General features: G+C 50.6%; 1 protein-coding gene across 3 annotated transcripts in view; it reads right to left on the bottom strand.

Annotated features, from left to right (window-relative positions):
• The window catches only part of LOC308355608 (carboxyl-terminal PDZ ligand of neuronal nitric oxide synthase protein-like), a 259956-nt gene that overhangs the window by 58807 nt on the left and 178040 nt on the right, over positions 1–23109 (bottom strand). For 2 of the 3 annotated variants that reach the window (XM_080823936.1, XM_080823938.1), the window contains exons 3-4: positions 14557–14649; positions 3810–3883 (exon numbers count right to left, since the gene is read on the bottom strand). In XM_080823936.1, coding sequence (XP_080680062.1) covers positions 3810–3883; positions 14557–14649 — 167 coding nt within the window. The remainder of the gene's footprint in view (positions 1–3809; positions 3884–14556; positions 14650–23109) is intronic. The other variant, XM_080823937.1, reaches the window with a different exon arrangement.

Here is a 23109-nt window from a genome sequence, read left to right as displayed (position 1 = left end):
ATTTCTGAGGACTGGCTGGACAGCCTATGGGGACCCTCCCTGGTTTGCTCATTTACACTCAAAACCGGAGAACTACTGCCAGCCTGGCCCCTGAAGGCTTCAGGTCAATTAATTTACTGCCTTTGGTTAAAAAGAAGGATTTTCATTTGCACATCTGGCCCCTAGAATCAGAAATCTTCGGGGGACTGATTATTCCTCCAGTGCCCAGGAAGACTGAGAAGACACCAAGGCAGGGGAACTGCATTTCAAAGGCACAGGGACTTCTATAATGGTATGACCACTCTAGTGCTGTTTTTTCACTTTGGGAGGGAAAAAAGCATGCCCATTAAGGCAGAAAGGATAAAGTAAGCACATTAACCAAGGAAGTGAAATCTGAAATAAGGAGAAATTAAACACGAAGCCTTCACTTTTTAGGCCGAGTCCTCTTCTGTCCAACAGCCTTGGCATGCCAGGGACCTGGATGAAAATGTGCTTAGGACACTTACACTTAACTTTAAAGTTTAAGATTTCTTTGACGTTTTTCACCCCACACCAAAAAGCATGTTTCTTCTTAAAAGTAAAGGGAAGGCAAAAGCGACATCTTACTGGTGCTCATTGAAAAAAATCTTTGAAAAAGAAGAACAGCCAGAAGACAGACGACCGGACCTGAGATGTTTATGAAGCTGCAGCAAACACGACTCTGGATTCTGGCATCAAGATCAGCAACTGACTGACCAGAGCAAAGAGTTCGAACCGAACCAAACTAGCCCGAGAGGGAGGGCAGATTTTCACCAGAGCTCCTTCAGCAGGGGGAGAACAGTCTTTCAACAAATGAGTCTGGAACCACTGGACGCCTGTTTGCAGGAGGAAGAACGAAAGCTTTGACAGATCCCTCGTAGCATATTAAAGAAACGAACTGAGGGGCATCTGGGTGGTTCAGTCGGTAAAGCGTCTGCTTCTGCTCAGGTCAGGATCCCAGCGTCTTGGGATCGAGTCCTGCTTCGGGCTCCCTGCTCAGCATGGAGTCTGCTTTTCCCTCTCCCTCTGAGGCTCCGCCTGCTTGTGCTCTCTCTCACATGCTTTCTTTCTCTAATAAATAAATAAAATCTTTAAAAGGAGAGAGAGAAACCCAGCCAGACTTGGAGAAAATATTTGCAAACCACACTCCTGATAAAGGATACGAATTCACAATCTATAAAGAACTCTCAAAATTCAGTAAGAAAACAAAACAACCCAATCAAAAATGGGCTAAGATTTGAACAGATGCTTCGCAAAAGATACACGAATGGCATGGAAGATGAAAAGATGCCCAAGGTCATCAGTCATTAGGAAATGCAAATTAAACCCCCAGTGAGATCTTAATATGCATGTATTTGAAGGGCTATAAACAAAACAAAGCAAAACAAACAATACCAGATGCTGGCAAAAATATGAAGAAACTGGAGGTCTCAAACTCCACTAGCAGTTCTATCACTTTGGGAAAGTTTGGCAGTTTCATTTAAAAAAAAAAAAACAAAAATAGGGGCACATTGCCGGCTCAGTCAATTAAGCGTTTGCCTTCGGCTCAGGTCATGGTGGTGGGGTCCTGGGATCGAGCCCTGCATTGGGCTCTTTGCTCAGTGGGGAGCCTGCTTTCCCTCTCCCTCTGCCTGCCGCTCCCCCTGCTTGTGCTCTCTCTCTTAATCTCAAATAAATCTCAAATAAATAAAAACTTTTAAAACAAAAACAAAAACCAAGAAAAAAAAAAAAAACCCCTACCATGTAATCATTCTACTCCTGTGTATTCACCCAAGAAAAATGAAAGTGTATGTCCATATACACACCTGTATTGAAGAGTCATATAAGCTTTTGTTGTGACAGCCCCAAACTGGAAACACCAAAATGTCCCCCAACATACGAATGGCTGAGCACATCGAGTTATACTCATGCAATGGAATACTATTTAGGAATAAAAACGTATAAGCTACTGATACATACATGACAAGTAGTGATCCTTAAAATAATGATGCTTAATGATAGAAGCCAGGCCCAGAAAAAGGACACACTGTACAACTCTATACAAAATTTTAAGAAAACACAAACTCATCTGGAACAACAGAAAGGAGAAGAGTAGTTGCCTGGGCATGTGGAGGCAGGAGGGAGGGGGATGGGACAGGAAGGGGGAAAGGGCGGGAGGGAAGGATTACAAATGGACACACGAGGAAACTTGTGGGGGTGACAGAGACTCATCATCATGACTGAGGTCATGGCTTTAGAAGTGAACGCAGGTCAAAATTCACCAAATTAATCACGTTAAATATGCTCCATTTTTGTAGGTCAATTACACCTTAAAATAAAGACCTAAAATTGATATCCTGTATGGATTATGTTGTTAAAACTTTGGGGAAAGTCTTTTCTTTCAACCCAGAAAAGGTTGATTCAAGTCCCCGGCATTCACAATGAGCTGGCTTTGTATGCGTATGGTGCCACTGTGGGAAAACAAAACAAAACAAAACAAAACAACAACACACCCAGAAATTCTTCCTTTTACAAAAGGAGAATGACAGGGGCTCGTCCATTCACATCCTGCAAGCCCAGTTCTGATGTGATCTGTTTCCCGAAGCCTTTCCTTATCACTCAAGTAGAAAGTGATCATTCCCTCCTGTGAATCACCGTAACACTTAAGTTAATTTTCAGATATTAGTTGAGTGCATTTCTCCAACCACCCATCGCACATTTATTAAATGATGCATCTAGGCCAGACACTGGCTGGGGGCTGGGAATACGGAAGCGAGTCGGGCACAGTTCTCCCCCTGCAAGAGCCTCATAGTCTACCAGCAAAAGACTTGAAGTGACAGTAACAGACGATAACACTTGTTTCCACAAACATTTGAAAGCACAACAAGAACCCAGAGAAAGAAATTCACGTTGTCAGACACATGGTCTTGCGTCTCAGTGACGTGCTTCCCTCCAGACTACCACCCCCCAAGAGTAAGGGACCTCGACTGACTCAGTCGAGTCACCCACTGAATCACCCAGCACAACACCCGGCCCGAGTGTGTTCATGTTCATGTAATTCCTTGAGGGAATGGAAATTCCCTTCCCCAGGCAACCGCTCTGACTAGAAGGCAGGGCCACCATGTTGCCCACTCGGCAATGGAGTCCCAACCTTTATCCGTTTTGCCGACCGACGCAAGTCATTTGACTCTGGGTTCCCCCAAATCCCAAAGGAAGAGCTGATACCCATTCTGCCGGTGAAGAAAACAGGAAGGAGGTAGGGGTGCGCTGGGTGGGACTCGCTCAGCAGAGTCCAGGACACCAGAGGGATGCGGGTAGATCGAGGTCCCGTGGTGGGTGCAAGGGGGACCTTGGTGCTCGGGATTGTGACCCCCAGATATTCCTCTGCCCAGGGAACACACATCTAACCTCTGAGGAATCCTACTGGTCTCCTGAATGCAATTTCTAGGGATTATACGTGTGACTTTCTGCTCTCCCAGAAGATCACAAACCCTTTATCTGCGCTCGGTTTCTGAAGGGGCAGAGGTGAACAGACAGGCAATTATAAAATTTCACTCAAGATAAAACTAAAGCGAGCTGGAAAAGTCTCAAATGACCGCCAAAAGATGAGGACTAAACACCAAGCAGAAAACCTCCTTCGTTTCTAGATAGTGCAATTGAGCCTAAGAAGAATTTCCCTCTCAGCCTGAAAGAGAACGTGGATGTGCTTCTTGTACTTACACGTATAGAAACGGCAGGTCCAGAAGGGAAGAGCAGCAGAAATGTAGTTGAGTTTATCTGGCCCACCAGCCCGACAGCTCCAGGGCCCAGCAGGCGGGGGACGGGGCTCTTACCTGTAGATGGGGTCCTGCATCACCAGCATCTTGCTCTCATCCCACGTCCACTCCTTTTTCTGCAATAAAAGAAGCTGTAAATGAATAAGTTAGGCTTGTCCTTCGCTACAGAACCAGGGCACACGTAAGTTACTAATCGTTACGCAAACACATGCGTCGGCTCCTGGCCTGACTTCTGAGAGGCCTGGGGCTGAGGGCTCCAAAGGACAAGTGGGAGATGTCCTGTCTAGTCTGGGCAGCTTCCTGGAGCACTTTAAGGAGAGTCTCCCTCCGGGACACAGAGGACAGGTGGGAGCCAAGGCCACCACCCCCCCGAGGACCACAAGTGGACTCCAAAGCAAAATTTCACGGAGAGATCACCAAGGGGAGCAAAAGAGACTACACGTCACTCCAGAGGAGTGGGAGCAGGAGGGGGAACACAAGGGAGAAGGAGGCAGAGCTGTGGGAAAGCCAGCTCCCATCCCCCTTCCTTAGAGGGGAGGAGGCGGCACCCACGCCTGGTGAGGTTACTAGTACATTGTAGCTACCCAAGACGACAGTCCTGCTGCCCGTGAACCTAACTGTGAACGCCAAGGAGACCCCAGGGCAGCTGGGCGTGAAGACAAGGACAGAGGGTTCGGGGCTGTCCTGGAGACCCCAGGTGCTTGATGAAGTGAGAAGCACCCCCAGGCGTTGAAGAAGCACCAGGACAGCAGCCGCCGCACCCTCCCAGGAACCCCCCCCCGGCCCCCCACCACCAGGTGCAGGGACAGGGACCCCTGCCGTACCTCCACTGGCCTTGGCCACAGAGGTAGGGCTGTCCAGGACAACCAGGGAAGAACACACTCCTCCCTCCGTGAAAGAGAGTCAAGCAGAGTGAAGGCAAGAAAGCCTTTGTTGACTCCATGGCTGTCTCATGAGTGCTCTCTGCACCCAGGGTGGTGGCCCTCCAAGCACCGGGGCGGGAAGACAGGCCTCCGCCAGGGCCCGGGGGAGACCCTGTTCAGGCCCTTCAGAGACATGAAGCAGCATGTGTCCAGCAGCTTTGCTCACACACAACCCCGGACGCGCCCGGCAGACAGCACCGCCCGCGCGGGCCACTTCCTCCCCAAAGTCTGAGTCAATCCCAATCCGGCCCACAGAGGTGGCCTGTCGACTGGCTTACAAGCATTCAACACCGACGCTGTCTCAGACAAGAAAACTCTGCTTCAAGAACTAGTTTTTCAAAAATTGCCTTCCTGGAATGGCCACGCTCGGCCGTGCGAGATTTTCACGTACAAATGGCCCATTCAGCGCATACACCGACACAAGGAGCCTGAGTCTTTTTCTCAACGAGACCCCTCCAGATGTAGACATACAGCCAGGCCAGGCCCTCTTCTTCCTACTAAATCATCCCCGGCTTAGCAGAATTCTCACCAGACCAGGCTTCTAGACTTCTCACTACCCTAGCTGACCTTGTCTGTACCCACGCCATTTGCCAGTGTCCCCCTCGAAACCGGGTCCTCTGGCCTGAATCCCTTACTGATTCATAGGAGGTCCGATCGGCAGAGACACGTCCATTTCTGCATTCCAGGGCTGATACTCTTAGCCCAGCAAGGACTAGCGGATCGTATTTCCAGCAGCCCTATAAGCGCCTACTGGCACACATCGGGCCATCTTCCACTGCACACACTGAGATTTTTCCAAGGCAAAGTGACTCATCATTTGGATGCCTGTGTTAAACATGCAGTGTAAATGTTCACCTGGGAGTCCTTTGAACAGCAAAACAGATTTCAAATATGGCTTGATTTGGGGCAACTTGTAATATAAATACTAAATAGTTAAATATTATATTAAATCACATTTCTATTTATGGGCACGTATCCTGCCCGGTCTTAATTCAGGTCAGTCAGCAGCGTGTGGAGAGAGAGCACCTCTGCTCGCTGGTGAGCCCATTCACCTGGACTGTATTTCAGCAGTTGTAGGTTTTAGTGCTATTATTTCCATTTGGGAAATAATATCTTCTTTCTTCTCTTTCTACTGAGCCTTCCTACTTCTTCTGTGTCAAGAGTGTAACTGCTCATGGAAGGATCTCTGTGACGGCGCCCTAACATCCTTGTCAGATAATTCCAACGCCTGTCATCTCGGTAGTGCCATCTCTTGACTCTCTTTTTACGCATTTAAGATTTTCCCCATTTCTGGTAGAGCAAGTGCTTTTCGATCGAAACCTCAACATTTCAGAAAATACTTTTAGAAGAGATACCCAGCACCCCTAGAGGATATCCTGACCAAAAAATAAACAACTTGTCCACCTACTTATTTTCCTTTTCTGAAAATTGCATTAAAATCTGGTCCAATCCCTTCACGGATTTTGCAGGAATCCTTGCATATGTCCATTAAATTGATGAAGGGATCAGAAAATTACCAAGATAAGTCAAAGCACCTGGGGGCAAAGTGGATGCTTCAATCCCTTCCAGGTCACCATCTTTCAAATAAGACCCTGAGCCGTGCAGAGACCCCAGCATGGTGTCCCCCTAGTTTACAGCCTGGTCAAGATGAGAGCTAAGTTCCGATTTATAAACCAGGGCCCATTCTCTGGTACAACCGAGCATCAGTGCGGGACTGTCAACCGCATCCCTCAGAGGGAAGCCCGGCGGACCTAAGGAACAATGTCTTCTCTCTTGCTCCGAAACCATTTCACAGACCTCCTCTTTTTCAAATGTTCCAGAGGAAAAAACAAAAACAAAGACCACACACACGAATCACCCCCTTCTCGCTTTTCTACACAGAAATAAACATTCTTTGAAGGAAAAAAATTCAGGGAAAAAAAATATTCTTAATAAGAGCAGGAAAACAGGAAGAGGAACGAATGACCTACCGCCGTCACGCGGTTAGGAATCAAAGTTGGCTTCAAGCACGGGACAGCGACGTCATTAATGAAGAGTCCCTACAGCCAGACTTAGTTTCACAGGCTCCAGAAGCTCCCACAGCTCCCACGTCTACCTGAAAACACTTCTTGTTTCAATGCTTAGAAATAAAGATCTCTGGAGTCTTGGAAGCTGCACGAGGACATTTTTAGTCTTGCCACCACTGTCCGGAACGGGCTACAGTCTCCGAGACAGACCCGAAAATGAAGACATCTCAAGTCCAGATGCGAGCGCGGTGGAGAAGCAAGGGGAAGACAGGGGGGGAAGGAGAGGGGCGCACACCCGAAGCCGTCAGCCCCTCTCTGAGGCAGAGGGCACCTCACAGCCACGTTTACTGCTAACAGCCCAGGACGACCGGCAGCACGGAACGAGCTGGTCCTCAGCCTCCGTCAGCCTGAGGTCCAGGCTCAGGCGGGGCCTCCCCAGCACCACGGAGAGTCCGCGCGGTAACAGGGAGGCCCATCGGCGAGGCCCGGGGAGCTGGAGACCGACCCCCTCGCCAGCTCCGCAGACAGAAAGGAATGGGAGCGGACGGGGAGTACCCTAGGGGTGACTGTCCGGCCTTCTGCCAGACTCCCATCCTGTACGCGTATAATCCTGTCCCTCTGCACCTGCCAAGGACACTCATAGCATCGTTGAGCCCTTCAGGAGGCCTCTGAGCCAGAGCTCACCGACCTGTCTCTATGCCTTTCCCCCCATCACGTCTCCTCCCTTCTTATGAATTCCTCACGCCAAGGTAATTTAAAAAATCAACGCGAATCGAGCAGCTTAACTTGAGGGAAGGCTCTGCATCACGTTATTGGCTTGTCCAAACTTCCTGGAGAGAGGAAGCTGAATGTGCCCCCAAGACCTCCAATCACAGGGAGTAAGACCACGGGTCCCGCCTGGGGCATTCTGAAACCCACCAGCAGTGTGCTGAGGGTCCTGCTTCGGGGACGCCCCCAGCTAAGGAGTGTGCAGGGACGCCCGGGGCAGGCCCATCCCTGGCAGCCATGGGAGGCCCCCCGCACCTGGCTTTGGCACCAGGACTCCCTGACAGCCTTGCCACAGCTTCCTCAGAGCACACCTCCATCTAAGAGACGGTCTCCCACCCTTCTCTCCTGCCCCGCTCTCTCCTTCACCCGGAAACAGCCCCACACGGAACTGTGAGAGCTACCCCCTCGCCCAGGGCCTCCCCACCTTCTCGAACAAGCATTGAATTCCGTCTTGGTATTTGGTTTTTGGAGGACCTAGAATAACACAAAGTGAGAAAGAAAAGATACAGGCAAGTCATTTTTAGCTGCTTCCTTTTCTATTCTCACGAAAAAATTCTCCAGCGGATACAGAAGAAAAGTCTTCCTTTCATTTAATAATGTTTCTATAATACTTCCTTCACGTTTTCAGAATTGATCGCAACCTTAAAAGATAAACACTAAGGCTCAGAGACGTTACTCCCCACCCCCCAAGTTCAGCTAGCTCGGTGGTGATGAAACCCAACTCGTACACCTCCATGCCCCACGTCCTCCTTGCCACTCCAAGTGATATAATCAGAGAAAGTCAGTCTCCACCACCTGCAAATGGTAAAGGGCTCGCAGACCACGGAATGGGGGAAGCGTGTCCTTTATCTAATGAGTGCAAATGGCCAGTCCTCCAGGGAAAGTTACAGCCATTCTGACATTCCAAAAATCTGCCGGCAGGGAACTGGGTCAGAGATAGGACTGCCTGGAGCAGTGCCAAGAACAGGAGAGAGAGTTGGGATAATTATCCTCGCTGTCCCGTCTCCTCTTAGAGCCCAGAAATGGATAAGGCATCTTTGAAGCTCTTCCCCAGGAACCCAAAAGTGGAGGAAGAATTTGTATTGGCACTGACTCCCTAGACACATCACAAAGTCTGTAAGCTTTCCCATTATTCATGCTCCTGGCAGCCCTGGAGACTTCTTAAAAAACAAAACACAACACAACCTTGCAAGGGCCTTAATAACTTAGCTTGACAAGTTCTCCATGTTTCCAGACAGAACAGGATTAGTCTGAAAATAGAGCAATCCCTCATCTTCAGACATCACCTATGGATATAGGTAACACATTTCAAAACCGCAGTTGTTCATAAATCCTCACACAATGTACATAATTCCTAATGTGCGTGCTTTAAAACGAGCAGACGATAAAGGGGTCCTAGAATCATGACATGGTAGGAGGAAGACTGGACCAAGTTTGGTCCTGGCTCCATCAGTATCTGTGTGGGCGACCCTGGGACAGTCACTGGGCCTCTCCTGTCCTCTGTTACCAAAACCCAACCAACCACGGGAGCAGACTCAATCGTTCCTAAAGTTCTTTCTCCTGAATTCTGGTTCTACCATTCTACCTGCCTCCTTTTCTTATGCAATTAGATTTGACGTCTGTGTTTCCAGAATAACTAAAGCTACTCTTTGGGCAGGAAACTAGTTCTCCTGTGATGTGCTATCCCGGTGACAGAGTACAGGCTAGAAGTTAAAGACCTTGGGTTAATGAGGCATTTCCTATAGAGAAGCTTTTCTCTGAGCAGCCTGAAGAGATGAGTAGACACACGGCAACACAGTGGTGGGAAGAACCTACTTATTTGAGGGAGACAGACCCGATTCAGTCCTTGACGTCACCTCTGATGGGATGTGAGGTCTTGGGCAAGTTGTTCAATCTTCTTTTGCGAAACGAGGCTAAGGATGGTACCTACGTCACAGAGTGGTTATGACCAGTTAATAAGCATACAGAACATCAAACGGGCCCAGCAAATGGCAGGTGTTCAATACCAGCGTTAGCTACTATTTTTAGCTGTTCTCATTACCATCTTTGCATGTAATTACTCTCATGAGTTTGGTCCCTCTCTTCTTCTACCTTCCCAAACAGATGAAACAGAATTAGAGAGAAGACAGGGTCCCTGCCCCTAAAGGCTTAGCCCATCGGGGAAAAGAGATAAATAACTCTAATGCACTTCTGTGGGAGCTGTAATAGACCCATGTGTGCAGATAATGCCATTAAAAATAATTTTGCTGGAAAGGGTCCATGTCTAATACCCTTATGGATCCTACTCAGTTCCTTGAACATGGTAGACACACAATGAGAACGAAGGAGCCTTTGTAGGATGTTAGGAGAGCCTTAGGAGAGCCCAACCCAGCTACGGGAATACAAGAGATACCATGTGAAACTGAGGCCTTTCAGAGCCTTTCATAGAAAAACCCTCTGGATGAAGTTCAAGACTAATCTTTCTTATTTGGAAGCCCACTCCCTAGCAAATAGCACTGTAGTGGGACTCCAAGGTTATAATAAATGATCATTATTATATACACAGCAAAGCTAATTACTCGGGTCTGGCTGGGAGTTGAAGAAAATGAACTGACTGGGAGCTCACAAAGCCACTTAATAGTGGGGTTCACAGCACAAATCTCAACCAAGAGTCCAGGGAAATTGAGATTCATTACCTGCTGGCATCAGTTCAAGATGACAGCATTTTTAGATGCTTGTTAACATAACCGAAAAGATATATTTTACATCTCAGTGAGAGATGATCGTAAAATATCTGGCTATGGTCTGTCCTGGAATCAGGCCCCTGAGCAGGTCCGGCTGAGGGTACCACTGAAGTGAACGACTCCCATTGAGGCGTTCCGGAGCTTGGGAAAGGCTCTCCTTGTGTCTTCAAATGGGCAAATGGACAAGAGCAGAAAAGAAGGAGGGAATGTGAGAGCCACAAGTATCAAACGAGACTTCATTTGATCCAACTGCTAAGTACTTAGTTCTTCCTGATTTGAGGACATCATCACAAATCACGCTCACTCATCCAGTGAGCCAACAGCCACAATAATGGAAAACACACCACATGGGCCAGGTCCCCGAGTAAGTGCTAGGCTTACCACAATGGCCCTGCACTTAAGAAGTTCTTGGGAGGGCAGGAAATCCCTAAAAACATGCCTTCTCTGCAATCCCCACCCCCACCCTGGGCAGAAAGCATCCCAACACTCACCAAGCATAGACAGGCAAGCAGGTCCCATCCCACCTGAAAGAATCAGAAGATGACAACGCACAAACCCGCTTGGCCTCTAGCCCAGGAGGCTCTCAGGACCTACGTAAGGACAGGTGACCCACACGCCCAAGCAGCGCAGAGCATCCCGGCGGGCGAGGTGAAAGTGATCACCTGATCCAACTCTTTTTTTTTTTTTAAGATTTTATTTATTTATTTTCACAGAGTAGGCAGAGAGGCAGGCAGAGAGAGAGGGGGAAGCAGGCTCCCCGCTGAGCAGACAGCCCGATGTGGGGCTCGATCTCAGGACCCTGAGATCATGACCTGAGCAGAAGGCAGAGGCTTAACCCACTGAGCCACCCAGGTGCCCCCTGATCCAACTCTTGATAGTGAAGCTCAGAGAGGCAAAATAACCTGCCTATGACCCCACAGCCAGGTAGGGAAGAGCCAGGTCGAGGACCCAGGTCTTCTCTTCTTAGCGAAGGGCTCCCTCCAGCATGCACACTAACGCGGGGAAAGTCAAAGTGTTTGCAGGCAGAGGGGACAAGTCAACATTTTGACCATGGAGGGCAGCCCAGACACTGAGGAATCCGTTGAGAATGTCAGGCTGGACCTATACTGCGCCCATGGCTCATCATCAGCTGTGACCTCTCCTACACCCTCAGCCACTGGGCAAGAGCTCTAGTTCTTAACCTTGATGAGGACGGCCGTCAGACATCTGCAGACTCTTCCATTTCCTTGGAGACAAGTGTGGCACGTCTGCACTCGGCCCCTCTCCGTTCTCTACACAGAGACAGACACGCAGACGGTGAGGTGATGTGAGCACTCAGATATCAGGGGCCGGCCACGAGGGAACCAAATGACACAGAGGCTGACCACTGTGAATGTGCACCCAGCTTCCCAGGCGACATAAATGAACGCTGTGCTTACAGGCTCTATCCAAATCGCAAGCACGCCCGAAACAGACACCAGGCAGGGGTAGAGAAAATAAGACAGGAAGCATCCCTTTCCCAAGCCTGGCATCAAAAGAATGAGTCTGAGGAAAGACCTGTTAGATCACCTCTTGTCTGGGCCAGCTGGAGAGGGAACCCACACTAGCAATTAGCAGGGATGGAGTTTCAAAATGAGTCACAAGGTCCCATGGGCCCCCTGGGGAAGACGCTTCTCCAGCTCAGCTCTCATTACTCAGTAGAAGGAAGCTGGTTTCTCCACCAGGTGTCACCTCAGCACACAGGTGTCCTTACGGGGGGTGTGATCTTGGGCAAAAATATTTAAGGCTCTTCGACATCAGTTTCCTCATATGCAGATTGGGGACAATGCCAGGCTTAGGGTCCCTGACACATGGAGGGCCTGGGGAGATGGGGAATAAGACTGCCCCCTAAGGGCAAAGCCACAAAGTGCCATCATCGTGGACCAAATCAGAGGTCTACTAAGTCACCTGCAGAGACAGAAGAGGCCCCACGACAGCAGACCGTGAGATGGAAGCCAACGGAAAGATGACATCAGTTGGAAGTGTGAGCTCACCAGGGCAGTGGAGAAGGGCAGGGATGGTGAGCCGGGAAGCTACACAAGTCGGTGACAAAGGCAGACCCTGGCAGAGCCTGTCAAACAGACCCCGGGACAGCATGGGCCCAACAAGGTCCCTACGAACATCCAAGGGACCCATTTATCGTGGAACCAGGGGCCGGGAAACATTTCTGCCGCACGATTAGTGGACTTACTCCATTTCTCCATTCCAGGCTCACCGAACCATGTCTAACCACGTGCCTTCCCACATCACTTGCCTCAGAGAAAACATGCTTTTCGGGCCTGTCGGGCTAATGGGAGTTTCTGGCCTGGGCAACCGTTCCATGTCTCAAAGTAAGTAAAGGAACTGGTGGTCGAGTCTGCGCGCGCGCCTCTCTGGAGCTCTGCCGGGGGAGTCTTGGACTCTGGAAATCCGATCGCTCAGCACCCGGCCAGGGAGCCGCTGAGTGAGGACATGTGACAGTGGCTGATTTCCCGAGGGGACTGGGTGCTGTGGAAGCTGACCGCGTGTCCCCAAGCCCTTCCCAGGAGGTCTGATGCAGGGACACATGCGATGGGCGTGGAAGCATCTCGTAATCTGGAAAGTGCCCCCACACCACAACCACTACTTCATCAGATAGGACACACGAGGGCCCTCAGCCACCGGGCCCCCGTCACACGAAGCGCTGAGTAAAGCTCCCTGACACACGAGACCAGAGCCTGCTGGGACTCAGGTTGCCTGAGTCATGAGCTGGGGTTGCACGGGCCCGTGTTCTTCTCTGAGGGTACCTCTCGCTTTTAAACTCACATGGCCATCGCCACCCGTGATTTATTTCACTGACTTCAGCAACTCTCCTGCCCAGGGACTCTTAAGAGGATGATATTCCAAAGACTACCCCACGGTTAACCTCTGCGCGCACACACGTGTGGTGGGGCAGGGGCAGAAAATGCCCCTTCCCACCCCCACCCCCCCCACCGACCGAGAACAAGAGGGGGACTCTGGCCCCGCTGTTGAGGTTTATCAAGGCAAAAACATTTCAGAAGCGATTACAAATTCCCTACTGCTTGTGAATTTTTAAAGAGCTCTTTACGAACGGTATTATCATATTCTATTTTTTTTCCTGTATAATTCCAGCCTCATAACCATAACGCTTTCTAGAACCTCCCCTCAAGATATTCAGGGCGCGTAAGAGACCAAGTTTTGCTTTAATACATGCCAGACCTTTGTAAACGTCCATTTGTTGAGAGAAAAAATGGGCGACCTAAGGAAGCAGAGCAGCCCCCGCCGTGGAGTGGTGTCCGGTCCTACCCTCGCCCATGTTTTCGTGAGGAGGACACGGAGCAGATTTACATCCTCGGACCGGCAAGACGACCACCCTTCCACGTCTCTCTCAACTACCTGGTTCTCCCAGTTTATGTCGCCTGTGACTACGTACTCGTCTTCACCTTCTAGAGCCCCGACCCGCAGGGTCTACCTCGAGTCCCACCTGAATTAACAGCATCCTGGGCCCGGAACCAAAAGCAGCTTGAGGGGTGTCTACACTACAGTGCCCCTGCGTGAGCGTGGGCCACCGGTACGTGTAAAACAAGGCCATCCTAAATCCAAAAGGTACCAGCAGGGTCAAGAAACAGAGAAACAAAAGGACTCCCCCCATATCCTCAATCCTCACAAAGCCCCTTTCCGCTTCTTTCTGGAAACATACGCTCTCCCCTCTGCCAATACGCACACCTAGCTTTTCCCAGCGGTTAACATCATGCTCCCACGACACGTACAAGTAGCACAAACACAGCCACGCGTTTAAAGCGACGTTCGCTCCCTCTCCTGTGTCACCCCAGCTCGGAGTAATGCCCCCCAAATGGCTCCGCACCCCCCCCCCACCTTGGCTACAGCCCAGGCTTCCTGCACACGAACAGCAGCGGCGGTTGGGTCTTGAGGGACTATTCCGAGAGACGGGCTGAAGCAGCAGCAACAGGACAACGCAGTGGGGGTGGGGGGACTGAGGGTGATTCCCGGGACAGGAGGCGACAACTGCTAAGGAAACCTCCTCATCCACCCTCCTGCCAAACCCTCTGACTCGTCATCACGTTGAATTTCAAGTACTTCCTAAGATCAAGACTCCAAGGTCCAGGTGACAAAATGCAAGGATGGCAGGAGGTGGAGTCCTGTGTGCCCATGGGACGCCAGGACACAGAGCCGTTGGGCTGAGGAGGCCACCGGCCTCTACCTCTTCTGCTGCAACCTCGGCCTCTCAACACTGTTGCTGCCCTGGGCAAGACCATTCCCCCAGACGAGGAAGGATTCTGTCCAGGGAGCGGCCTAGCAAAGACGAGGCATCCCATGCCTACCTCCCTGCCCCCTCCTCAGTAGTTCCTGGGTCGGAGCCCCTTACCTTCTTCTTCTTCTTCAGAATCACTTTCACTCCATCCACCGAAACCATAATGCTCACCTTCTTCTTCTTGATGTTCTTGGCTTTGAACTCATACTGCAGGGGGAGGAGAGAAAGCACAGTCCAGTCAGGTCAGCGTACCTGCAAGGCCCCAACTAGCTGACGCCCCAGGAGGCGGCCACAGACGAATTTTCAGGGGATGTAAAGGCAGGTGGGTGTCTCGGGGATCAGCCGGCCACCAGGGATGACTGTGGAATGGGGTAATCCACCCTAATGAGGTGAAGACAGAGCCCGCCTTCAAAACGTCATCAGAAACCCAGAACCTTCCTTCAAAAACTCATTCTGATGTTCAACAACCTCCACTGACAGGTTTTTCCTGTGTCTATGCAAACGCTGTGGCAACTCAATTCCATCTTCATTGAGGATTAGGAAGAGCTGCCACCAGTCTTCAAACCAAGGTTGTTGTGGGGTTTTTTCACATACTAAAAAATCATGAATTCTAAGTTATTCTCTGTAAGTTCAAGTCTCAAATTCCTTTATCCGTAGGTCAGTTTCCAAGTCTACCCACAGCTCTATTAGCCTGAAATATTCTGGAGAGTATTCTAGAAAGGATCTGACTAATGGTGGTTACGAGGGAGGGCACTGCCTCACAACTCCTATGGGTCCCTACGCTGCTGACGGACACTGGCCTCTCACCCTCATCCCCAGACATTCTCCGTTACATTTGCTCATTCCTAGCCATTTCTTATGCCTGTGCAGACATCTGTGATGGCCGGTATAGTTCTACATTTTCCTCACTGAACCTCATCATGAGCACTGGCCCAATTTATTAAAGTTATTTTCATCGGGTCCTCATCTTGGGAGCAGCTCATAGCAAATTTCCCCACCAGACTAGTAAAATATCTGGGCTACAGGTTAAACAATGAAAACACAAGACCCAGAGCCAAGATCTCTACTCCAACTCACAGTCCCTCTTCTCTGGGACTTTTTATACTCAACACGCTCTCCCAGCACGCCACCGGCCAAGCTTGGCACAGCACTCAGCTCCTCACCGGCACATCTAGAACCGAATTATTTCTAACTAGAAATGAACCCAATCCAGCCTAATGAGATGAAAACATAACCTACTTTGAACAATCTCATTAGAAATCCAGAACCTTCTATGGGCCAATACTCTGATTTTAAGGATTCAACTTAGAGCTTCCAACCCTGCCTGCCTTCTGACCCTTCCCCCGCGATCTGAGCCAATCCTACCCTGTTGCACAGTCTGTGCCGATGCCCCCGGGCTGGCTGCCGCCTGCAGACAAGGACACGACCTAACTGCAGCCGGAGGTTTTTCTTTCCATTGTCAGGGCAGGTTCTGGCTTACGGCTGATTTGAGTTTCCGGCGACAGCAACATACATCGCTCCCTGCTCTGGTGGTCACTCTTCCTGCCCTGTCAACAGCTGTCCTTTTTGCCAAGGGGAACTTGAAAAAAAAGCAAACCAGAGTGGCAGGCGTGTGGAGAAAGAAAACAGCAAGCTCAGACTTTGCTTCGGAGCGTGTCTGACAGCACGCCCGGGAGGAGAAGCGTGTCGGACCGGCGTGGGGCTCAGGACCAGGCCAGGCCTCAGCCACGCACCTGATCCCTCTCCAGGGTGGCAGCTGTCAGCCGCTGAAGGCTACAGCGTGTCTGGCATGCGCCGCAGGACCTGGCTGTGATCCACGGCGAGTCCCCTGACTGCGCCTTCTGCACGGGTACAGTGTTCGACGAACAGAAATGACCTCGGGTGCGAGAGCCAGCACGGGAATTTGCCAGGGACCGACTTTGGCCCCGTGCCCACTGGGACAGGTGAACCTGTCCTCTGTGGCTTGTCTTTGCTTTCTTCCAGGAGTTCACTCACGAGCTCCACGTACTTCCTCCTTCTGCTTTTCCAGCAATAACATGAAGTATTAGGTGTCCACGTCTAGAAGGCGCCATGTCCCTCCCCCAGCCCTAGTTTTAGAGAGCCCACTGCTTGCTAAACCATCTTAGAGGTCCTCCATTTCCAGAAGAATCTGGAAGCAGCTGATCATCTCTTTCTTGTTGGACCCACCTCCCCATTGGTTGCCCGGTCCCTAGTTTTTAGAAGTCAAGATTCCCTCCACAGCCAAGGCTGGCAAGGGGGCAGCCAGCCAGCACCTGGCCCGTGCATCTGAAACAGTTTCTAGAGCTCACATCCTGACAAGCCACGCCTTTTAATAACCTGATCTGAAGAAGAGACGACGTAACTGAACGTCCTCTTCAGACCTGGAACACAGCCCCCCACCTCCCCCCACCCCCGCCACCGATGGCTCTTCCGGGCTCTGGGGGCACAGAGCCTACCGGTAAAAGCATGACCAAAATGGCTGCCCCAGAGCCTCAGTGACAATGACAAAGCAGGTGTCCCTCCTGACAACAGCTGGTGGAATGCTCTGGAGAGCTTCCGTACAAACAGGGGCAAGACAGGCATGAATCGGGCCCCGTTACGGCTGCCGGGCCCGCCCGAGTGACGTTTAGAAGGGCTGCTTGCCTCGGCACCCCCGACCCCTGTCCAGTGCGCGGGTGTCCCTGACCCTGTCCGGCCCGAGAGGAAATACTCCAACTGCAGGTCCGCCGGAAACTCCAGAAATCAAAGGAAATGAAGTGTCTGAGCTCGGCTGAAGAGTTACTCTCCTGAAACTCGGTTTATACGGCAACTGCACTTCACTTGGACAACCAGGTTATTGTGCTTTCGGGGGGGGTGATGAGACCAACCTGGAGGCAGGGGAGATCACGGGAGGGACCAGGAGAGCAGAGGGCAGGGGCTCACAGGGACGAGCCTCCTGTTCCCCAGGCTGTGTGCTCTGGCGGGGTGGGGGGGTCAGGCTCAGGAGGAAGTCTGTGTCCCGCAGGATGGAAAGCTAGTCTGCTGTGGCTCTGCCAGGGAGCGAGGAACAAACAGGCCCCCCGGGGGCCACCGTCTGCACCGTCTCCAGCCTCCGCCGGAGCCCAGGCCAGCTCCGGAGGCCGAGCCAACCAGCCAGGCTCCCCCTCCATGCAGTCAGGCTGACCCGATGTGCTGGCTCTGCCAGCCGGGGCCCCACCACAGGGACAGATGAAGCCCTCCAGACCACAGTAACATTCTAGGGGCCTGTCACCAGAGCCTGGGGACCTGGTGGCGGGACGGAGTGCTGTGCTGAGCAGCGGGGCCCGTGCAGGGGAGGCGGGGAAGAGGGAGGTGTTCAGGTGCAACGGAGCCTGGAGGAAACCTTCTCAGCTTCCAGAAGGGAAACTCCATACCCGGGAAACACGGGGAAGCGGGGAGACGGAGCGTGGTGACGGCCACAGGGCAACGTGACTGCTGTATGCAAACGCCATAGAGCAGTTTTCGAGAACAGTGGAAGTGGAAAATGTTATGTCTAACCTACTGCAATAAAAAGATGAAAATTGTGAACACGGTACAGAAACAGAGCCCTCCTCATGGCGGGGCCACTTTAGCACTGCTTGTCCCTACTGTCCCTCTCCCGCAGGCACGTGAAACAGGCCCCCCCTCTTCCATTCTTCCGGTTGCTATTTCCTGTGCCTGGGATGCCCCTCCTCCACCTGCTTGGTGGGCTCCTGCTTCTTCTGGAATTATCCTGGGAGCCCTCTGCACAGCAAAGCCTCGCAGGTCCGCTGCCCCATTCCTCCCCCAGGGCTGAGCCATCAGCGGGGACTCGACAGCCATCCACAAGCCTCTAGAATCACTTCCCACCGACTGGTTGTTTACCTCCCGGCTAGGCCAGGCCCGCCCCTTCGAGAACAAGAAATAGGACCTATCTGTCCCCAAGAAACTAGCTCCAGGACATGAGAGGGAGATAAAGGAGTGTCAAATAAATTCATGAAGTCAGTTGATGGTGGTTATTCACAGACCCCGAAGAAAACACGACACTGTCCGCAAAGGTAAAATAAATATTCCTGAAGTTAATTAATAAATGAACTGAAGTTATTAAAACCTAGATTCCATTTTATCAGCATAAGGGCTGTGAGAAGATCTGACTTCCCGAATTCTTCCTCACTCCACACACACTGCTAAGCATCTTCATTTCTGCCTGCTCCATATACTTCATTTAATAAAATAATTAAGCTTTCATTATTGGTCAAGGCTGTTCCCAATCATCTGAGGGCGCCAGAGGAACCTCTGTTCCCTGGGCTATCCCACTTCCCTAAGTTCCAGCTCCTGTGTCTGGGCAGCCAAAATAGGAGGGACGAGGTGCTCGGGAATAAAATTTTAGAGGAATGCTTGTGCTCGAAATGGCCGGGACCACAACCGTTGACCAAACATCGCATCTTAGGAATGAAGAAAGCCACTGCCCAAAGATGGCCAAAAAAAAAAAAAAAGTTCCTCAGGTTCATGAGCAGAAAACCCTAGTCTGGAACCCACATCTTCTGACCCCCTCCCTGTGCTCATGGCGTCGTTGTATCTGTTCTTTTCACGGGCCCGGGATCCTGGCTCTAGCAAATGAAGTGATTCATTCATTCCTCCATACATCCAATATAAGCATAATGAGCTCTCTGGTGTGCAGGCAATCCACCTTACAACGAAGAAAAGAAGGAAGAATTAGAAACTAACTTCACGGGGACCCTGGGTGCCTCAGTGGCTTAAGCCTCTGCCTTGGGCTCAGGTTATGGTCTCAGGGTCCTAGGATCGAGCCCCGCACCAAGCTCTCTGCTCAGCAGGGAGCCTGATTCCCCCTCTCCCTCTGCCTGCTTCTCTGCCTACTTGTGCTTTCTCTGTCAAATAAATAAATAAAATCTTTTTTAAAAAAAAGAAAAAGAAACCAACTTTACAGAATCTGGAACATTCTCAATCTGCTCAGTGGAAAGCCCGCAATCCCCCTCCCCCCCAATTCTTTCCCACACCACTCACACTGGCTGCTCTCATTTCCTCAGTTGCTTCCTACCCTGTTCCACACCCAGGGACACAGGTCAGTGACCTGGGAAGGGTGCAGAATGCCAATGAGGTCATGAAAATATGGCAAAGGGGCCCTCTGAACATAGGCGGGGTTTGGGGGCAGGAAATATCCAAGTTCTCGCTGTTTGGAACAGCGAGGAAGGGACGAAAGGTCCATCCAGACACAAATGTTCTGGGGGAGGGAAGCATCTGCAGGGTCAGGAGACCAGCAAGCTGGCTGGGGGCATATATATCCAGCAGGCCCCCCAATGGCGGGCAGCAGCAAAGCCTCGAGGGCAGGCGATCTGGGGCTGTGTACTCAGGGGAGTCCTTGAGTGGCGGCTGCTCCTGGGGGAGAGAAATACAGCCATCACTTTTTCCAACCTGGAGCATGTTGACAGGTCATGGGGAGCTGAACGACAACCCGAATGATTAAGGGGCCTCGCAGGGGTGATTTATGGAGCAGGATAAGAACCAGCACTAATAATAAGCTACTGCTCTCGCGTTGCTTTCCCCTTCGCCAGCGCTCATGGCATGTTAGAAATACCTAGTAGCACCTTCTGAGCAAAATCCAAGGCAGAGATGGGTGAAGAGCCACGAATTAAGAAGCTGTGACCCATAGGACCAATTCTGCCTTCCCCTCTAGTATCCAACCCTGACGCTCCTCTAAACGGTGAGGCTCATAATTGGGAAGACAGGAATGCTAAACTAGCCTTTCAGAGGAAGAAAGAAAAAATGCTTCAACAGTGTAACTCGTCCCTACACACACTCAGACAGACAGACATGCAACCAGGAGGAGAGGTCTGCTAGTATTTAGGAAAGCCGTGAATGGAAGATTTAACGGTTTTCTTCCTCAGATCCAAATGGGTTATGAGACAATACTGAATCCTTCAATCCTTCTAAGGTATCTTTAAAAGAAAGACATCGATCATGCACTGTGACCTCCCTGGGCAACCTCGTCATGAGCTGTGAGCATCCCACAGCCACCTTGAAAGTTAAATGAAACCCTTTGCATTGAGGGTTATGAAGGTCCCCGAAGAAGCCAGGCTTGTGCTCTTAGCTGTGTGACCTTGAGTGGAACACTTAACCTCTCTGGGAACGGCCCTTTCCTTCTGTGAAATGAGGGTACGGGGCTGGATTACATCTGAGACTCTTCCAAGTTCCCAGTGCGACTGACACCACATCCACCCTCGCAGTAAGTGTGCGTGGACGGGCCCGCGCCCGACCCAGAAGCAAGGGAAGAGGGTGGAAGGGAGAAAGCATGCGATGGACAGGGGAGGGTTCTCAACTGGAGAACAAATTATTAGAGTTTTGCACAGAAAGCTTGGTGGAGGTCACATGCTCTAGGGTTTTAAAAGAAGCGCAAAGCAGAGGGGCAGAGGCTGATCATCAATCCTGGCACCAGCACCGAAGACTCCAAAAGGACCGAGAGTAGAAAGGGGAACCCCAAGAAAGACCAGGAACATAGACCTAGTACCGGGCTGTAAGAATGAAGAAAACGTGCTGATAAAATTCCTGTAGAGGGACGCCTGGGTGGCTCAGTCGGTTAAGCCACTGTCTTCAACTCAGGTCATGATCCCAGGGTCCTCGGATCGAGTCCCACATCGGGCTCTTTCCTCAGCGGGGAGCCTGCTTCTCTCTCTGCCTCTGCCTGCCACTCTGCCTACTTGTGTTCTCTCTCTTTCTCTCTGACAAATAAATAAATAAATAAAATCTTTAAACAAAAATTCCTATAGAGACAGAGAAGCAGGATAAATAAGCAGTCTCTCAACCTCTGCCTGGAAAAAGTAGCGATGATTTCAACAGGGACAGCGCACGGCTGAGCACATGTGAGGCTTCCCCCTTCCTTGCCTCTCCTAAGTCTTTGTTCCAGGGCTCTCCCCCCTGAGCTTGGCCCCATCCACACCATGCAGAGGCGAGGAGAGGTTTGAGACGCCTGTGTTTGCCCTCACCCATGAGGGTCGGCCGTTCTCGGGTTTAAGGGGGGAAACCGTGGGCAGATCAGGGGACCGCGATGAATGTTCGTGGTATAATGAAAGATGGGAGGGAAAGGGTCACTCTTGGGAGACCCGAAGACACTACTTGAGAAGGAGGAGTTGGGAGGGTTCTTGGAGTAATGGTGTTGTCTCCGTCAAGTGATCATTCAGCCTTTAAGAGGACAGCGGCAGTTGTGTCTGAAAAGCAGTTTCTCGTGAGGGGTCTGGAATCTACTCCCAGCAGCTTCCACTTAGGATTCTCTAAAGTGCTGCTTCTCAAACCCGATGGTCCACGGGATTCGCGCGGGGATCTTCCTAAGTTACAGGCCGGGGAGGCGGGACACGGATGCACTTCTAAACAAGGTTCCGGGGGATGCTGGTGCTCTGGTCTGCGGACCACACTTCGAGTAGCAAGGGTCTAGAGGGCGTGTGTACGTCCCAAAGGTATTCGGAAACTTTAACTGTCTGAACTAACGATCTCTAAGGGTTTTTATCCTAATATTTTATGATTCCCACCAACTGTAATATTATTATCCTGGTTACATTAAAAATTGAGAGAGGGTGTTTCTCATAAACAGCCCACCTTTGATGGCCAAAAATCAAACTCTAATAGACAAAAAGGATTTTTAAAAAAATAGTATCCAGAGCACAAGTTCCCAGAAGGGAGGACAATCTGAAGAGTTACTGACTTGTTTCCAAGCATAATAATTTCCTACTGTCAGCAGGTGGCAATATTTCCTCCAGGTCCAAGGGATCACAAAGCGCAGCAAAGGTGCTCCACCCTGGCCGTACAATGGGACCGTTTGGGATGCTGACGAAGTCCCCAGTATCTGGATCCCACCCCCAGAAATTCTGATTTCATCGGTGTGGTGTGCAGCCTGGACACTGGGATTTTTTAAAAGCTCCCCAGGTGATTCTAAGGTACTAGAGTGAGATGCAGCAGACCCAGAGGAACCAAGAGGCCAAGAGGGGTAAGAGGTCAATGCTGGCCATCCCATCAGCAGGCGCATCCCATAACCTCCAGTCAACTTCACTGTCCCTTCCAGCCCATTACCAACAGGTTACAGGTTGTTATACCAAATACTTGGGCCTGACACCAAAAACATGAATCAGCAAAGAAAATGTTTTGATAAATTGGACTTCATCAAAATTTAAAAACTTTTGTTCCGTGAAAGCCAGTTTGACGTGAAGAAAAAGACAAGCTACAACCAGGAGACAATATTTGCAAGTTACACATCTGACAAAAGACATATCCAAAATATCTAAGGAACACTCAAAACTCATTAAAAAAAATTCCAAGTAAAAACTGGGCAGGAGACCAACAGAACTTCTTCAGAGGACATAGGAAGGCCAAGAAGCCCATGAAAAGAAGCCAACAAGGTTGGGAGGTTGGTTCAGAGTTGCTGTGTGACTGGAGGAACCATAACCACAGTGAGTCTTGCCTAGGAAAGGAGGGCATAATATTATTTTTGTGCACTGGAACTTCTGAAGTCGGCATCGTAGGGCCTACTGAGCTGTGTCCAGACATCATCACAGCTCCCTAAGACAACAGCACAGTCCCCCAAGGCAGGAATAATGGCTTCCCATGATAAGATACTCAACATCATTAGCCATTAGGGACATGTAAACGGGACCACAAGGAGATCCCACTCTGTACTAATAGAAT

Source organism: Martes martes (assembly GCF_963455335.1).
Source record: "Martes martes genome assembly, chromosome: 15".
Taxonomy (NCBI): domain Eukaryota; kingdom Metazoa; phylum Chordata; class Mammalia; order Carnivora; family Mustelidae; genus Martes; species Martes martes.
This window is presented reverse-complemented; position numbering and strand designations above follow the sequence as displayed.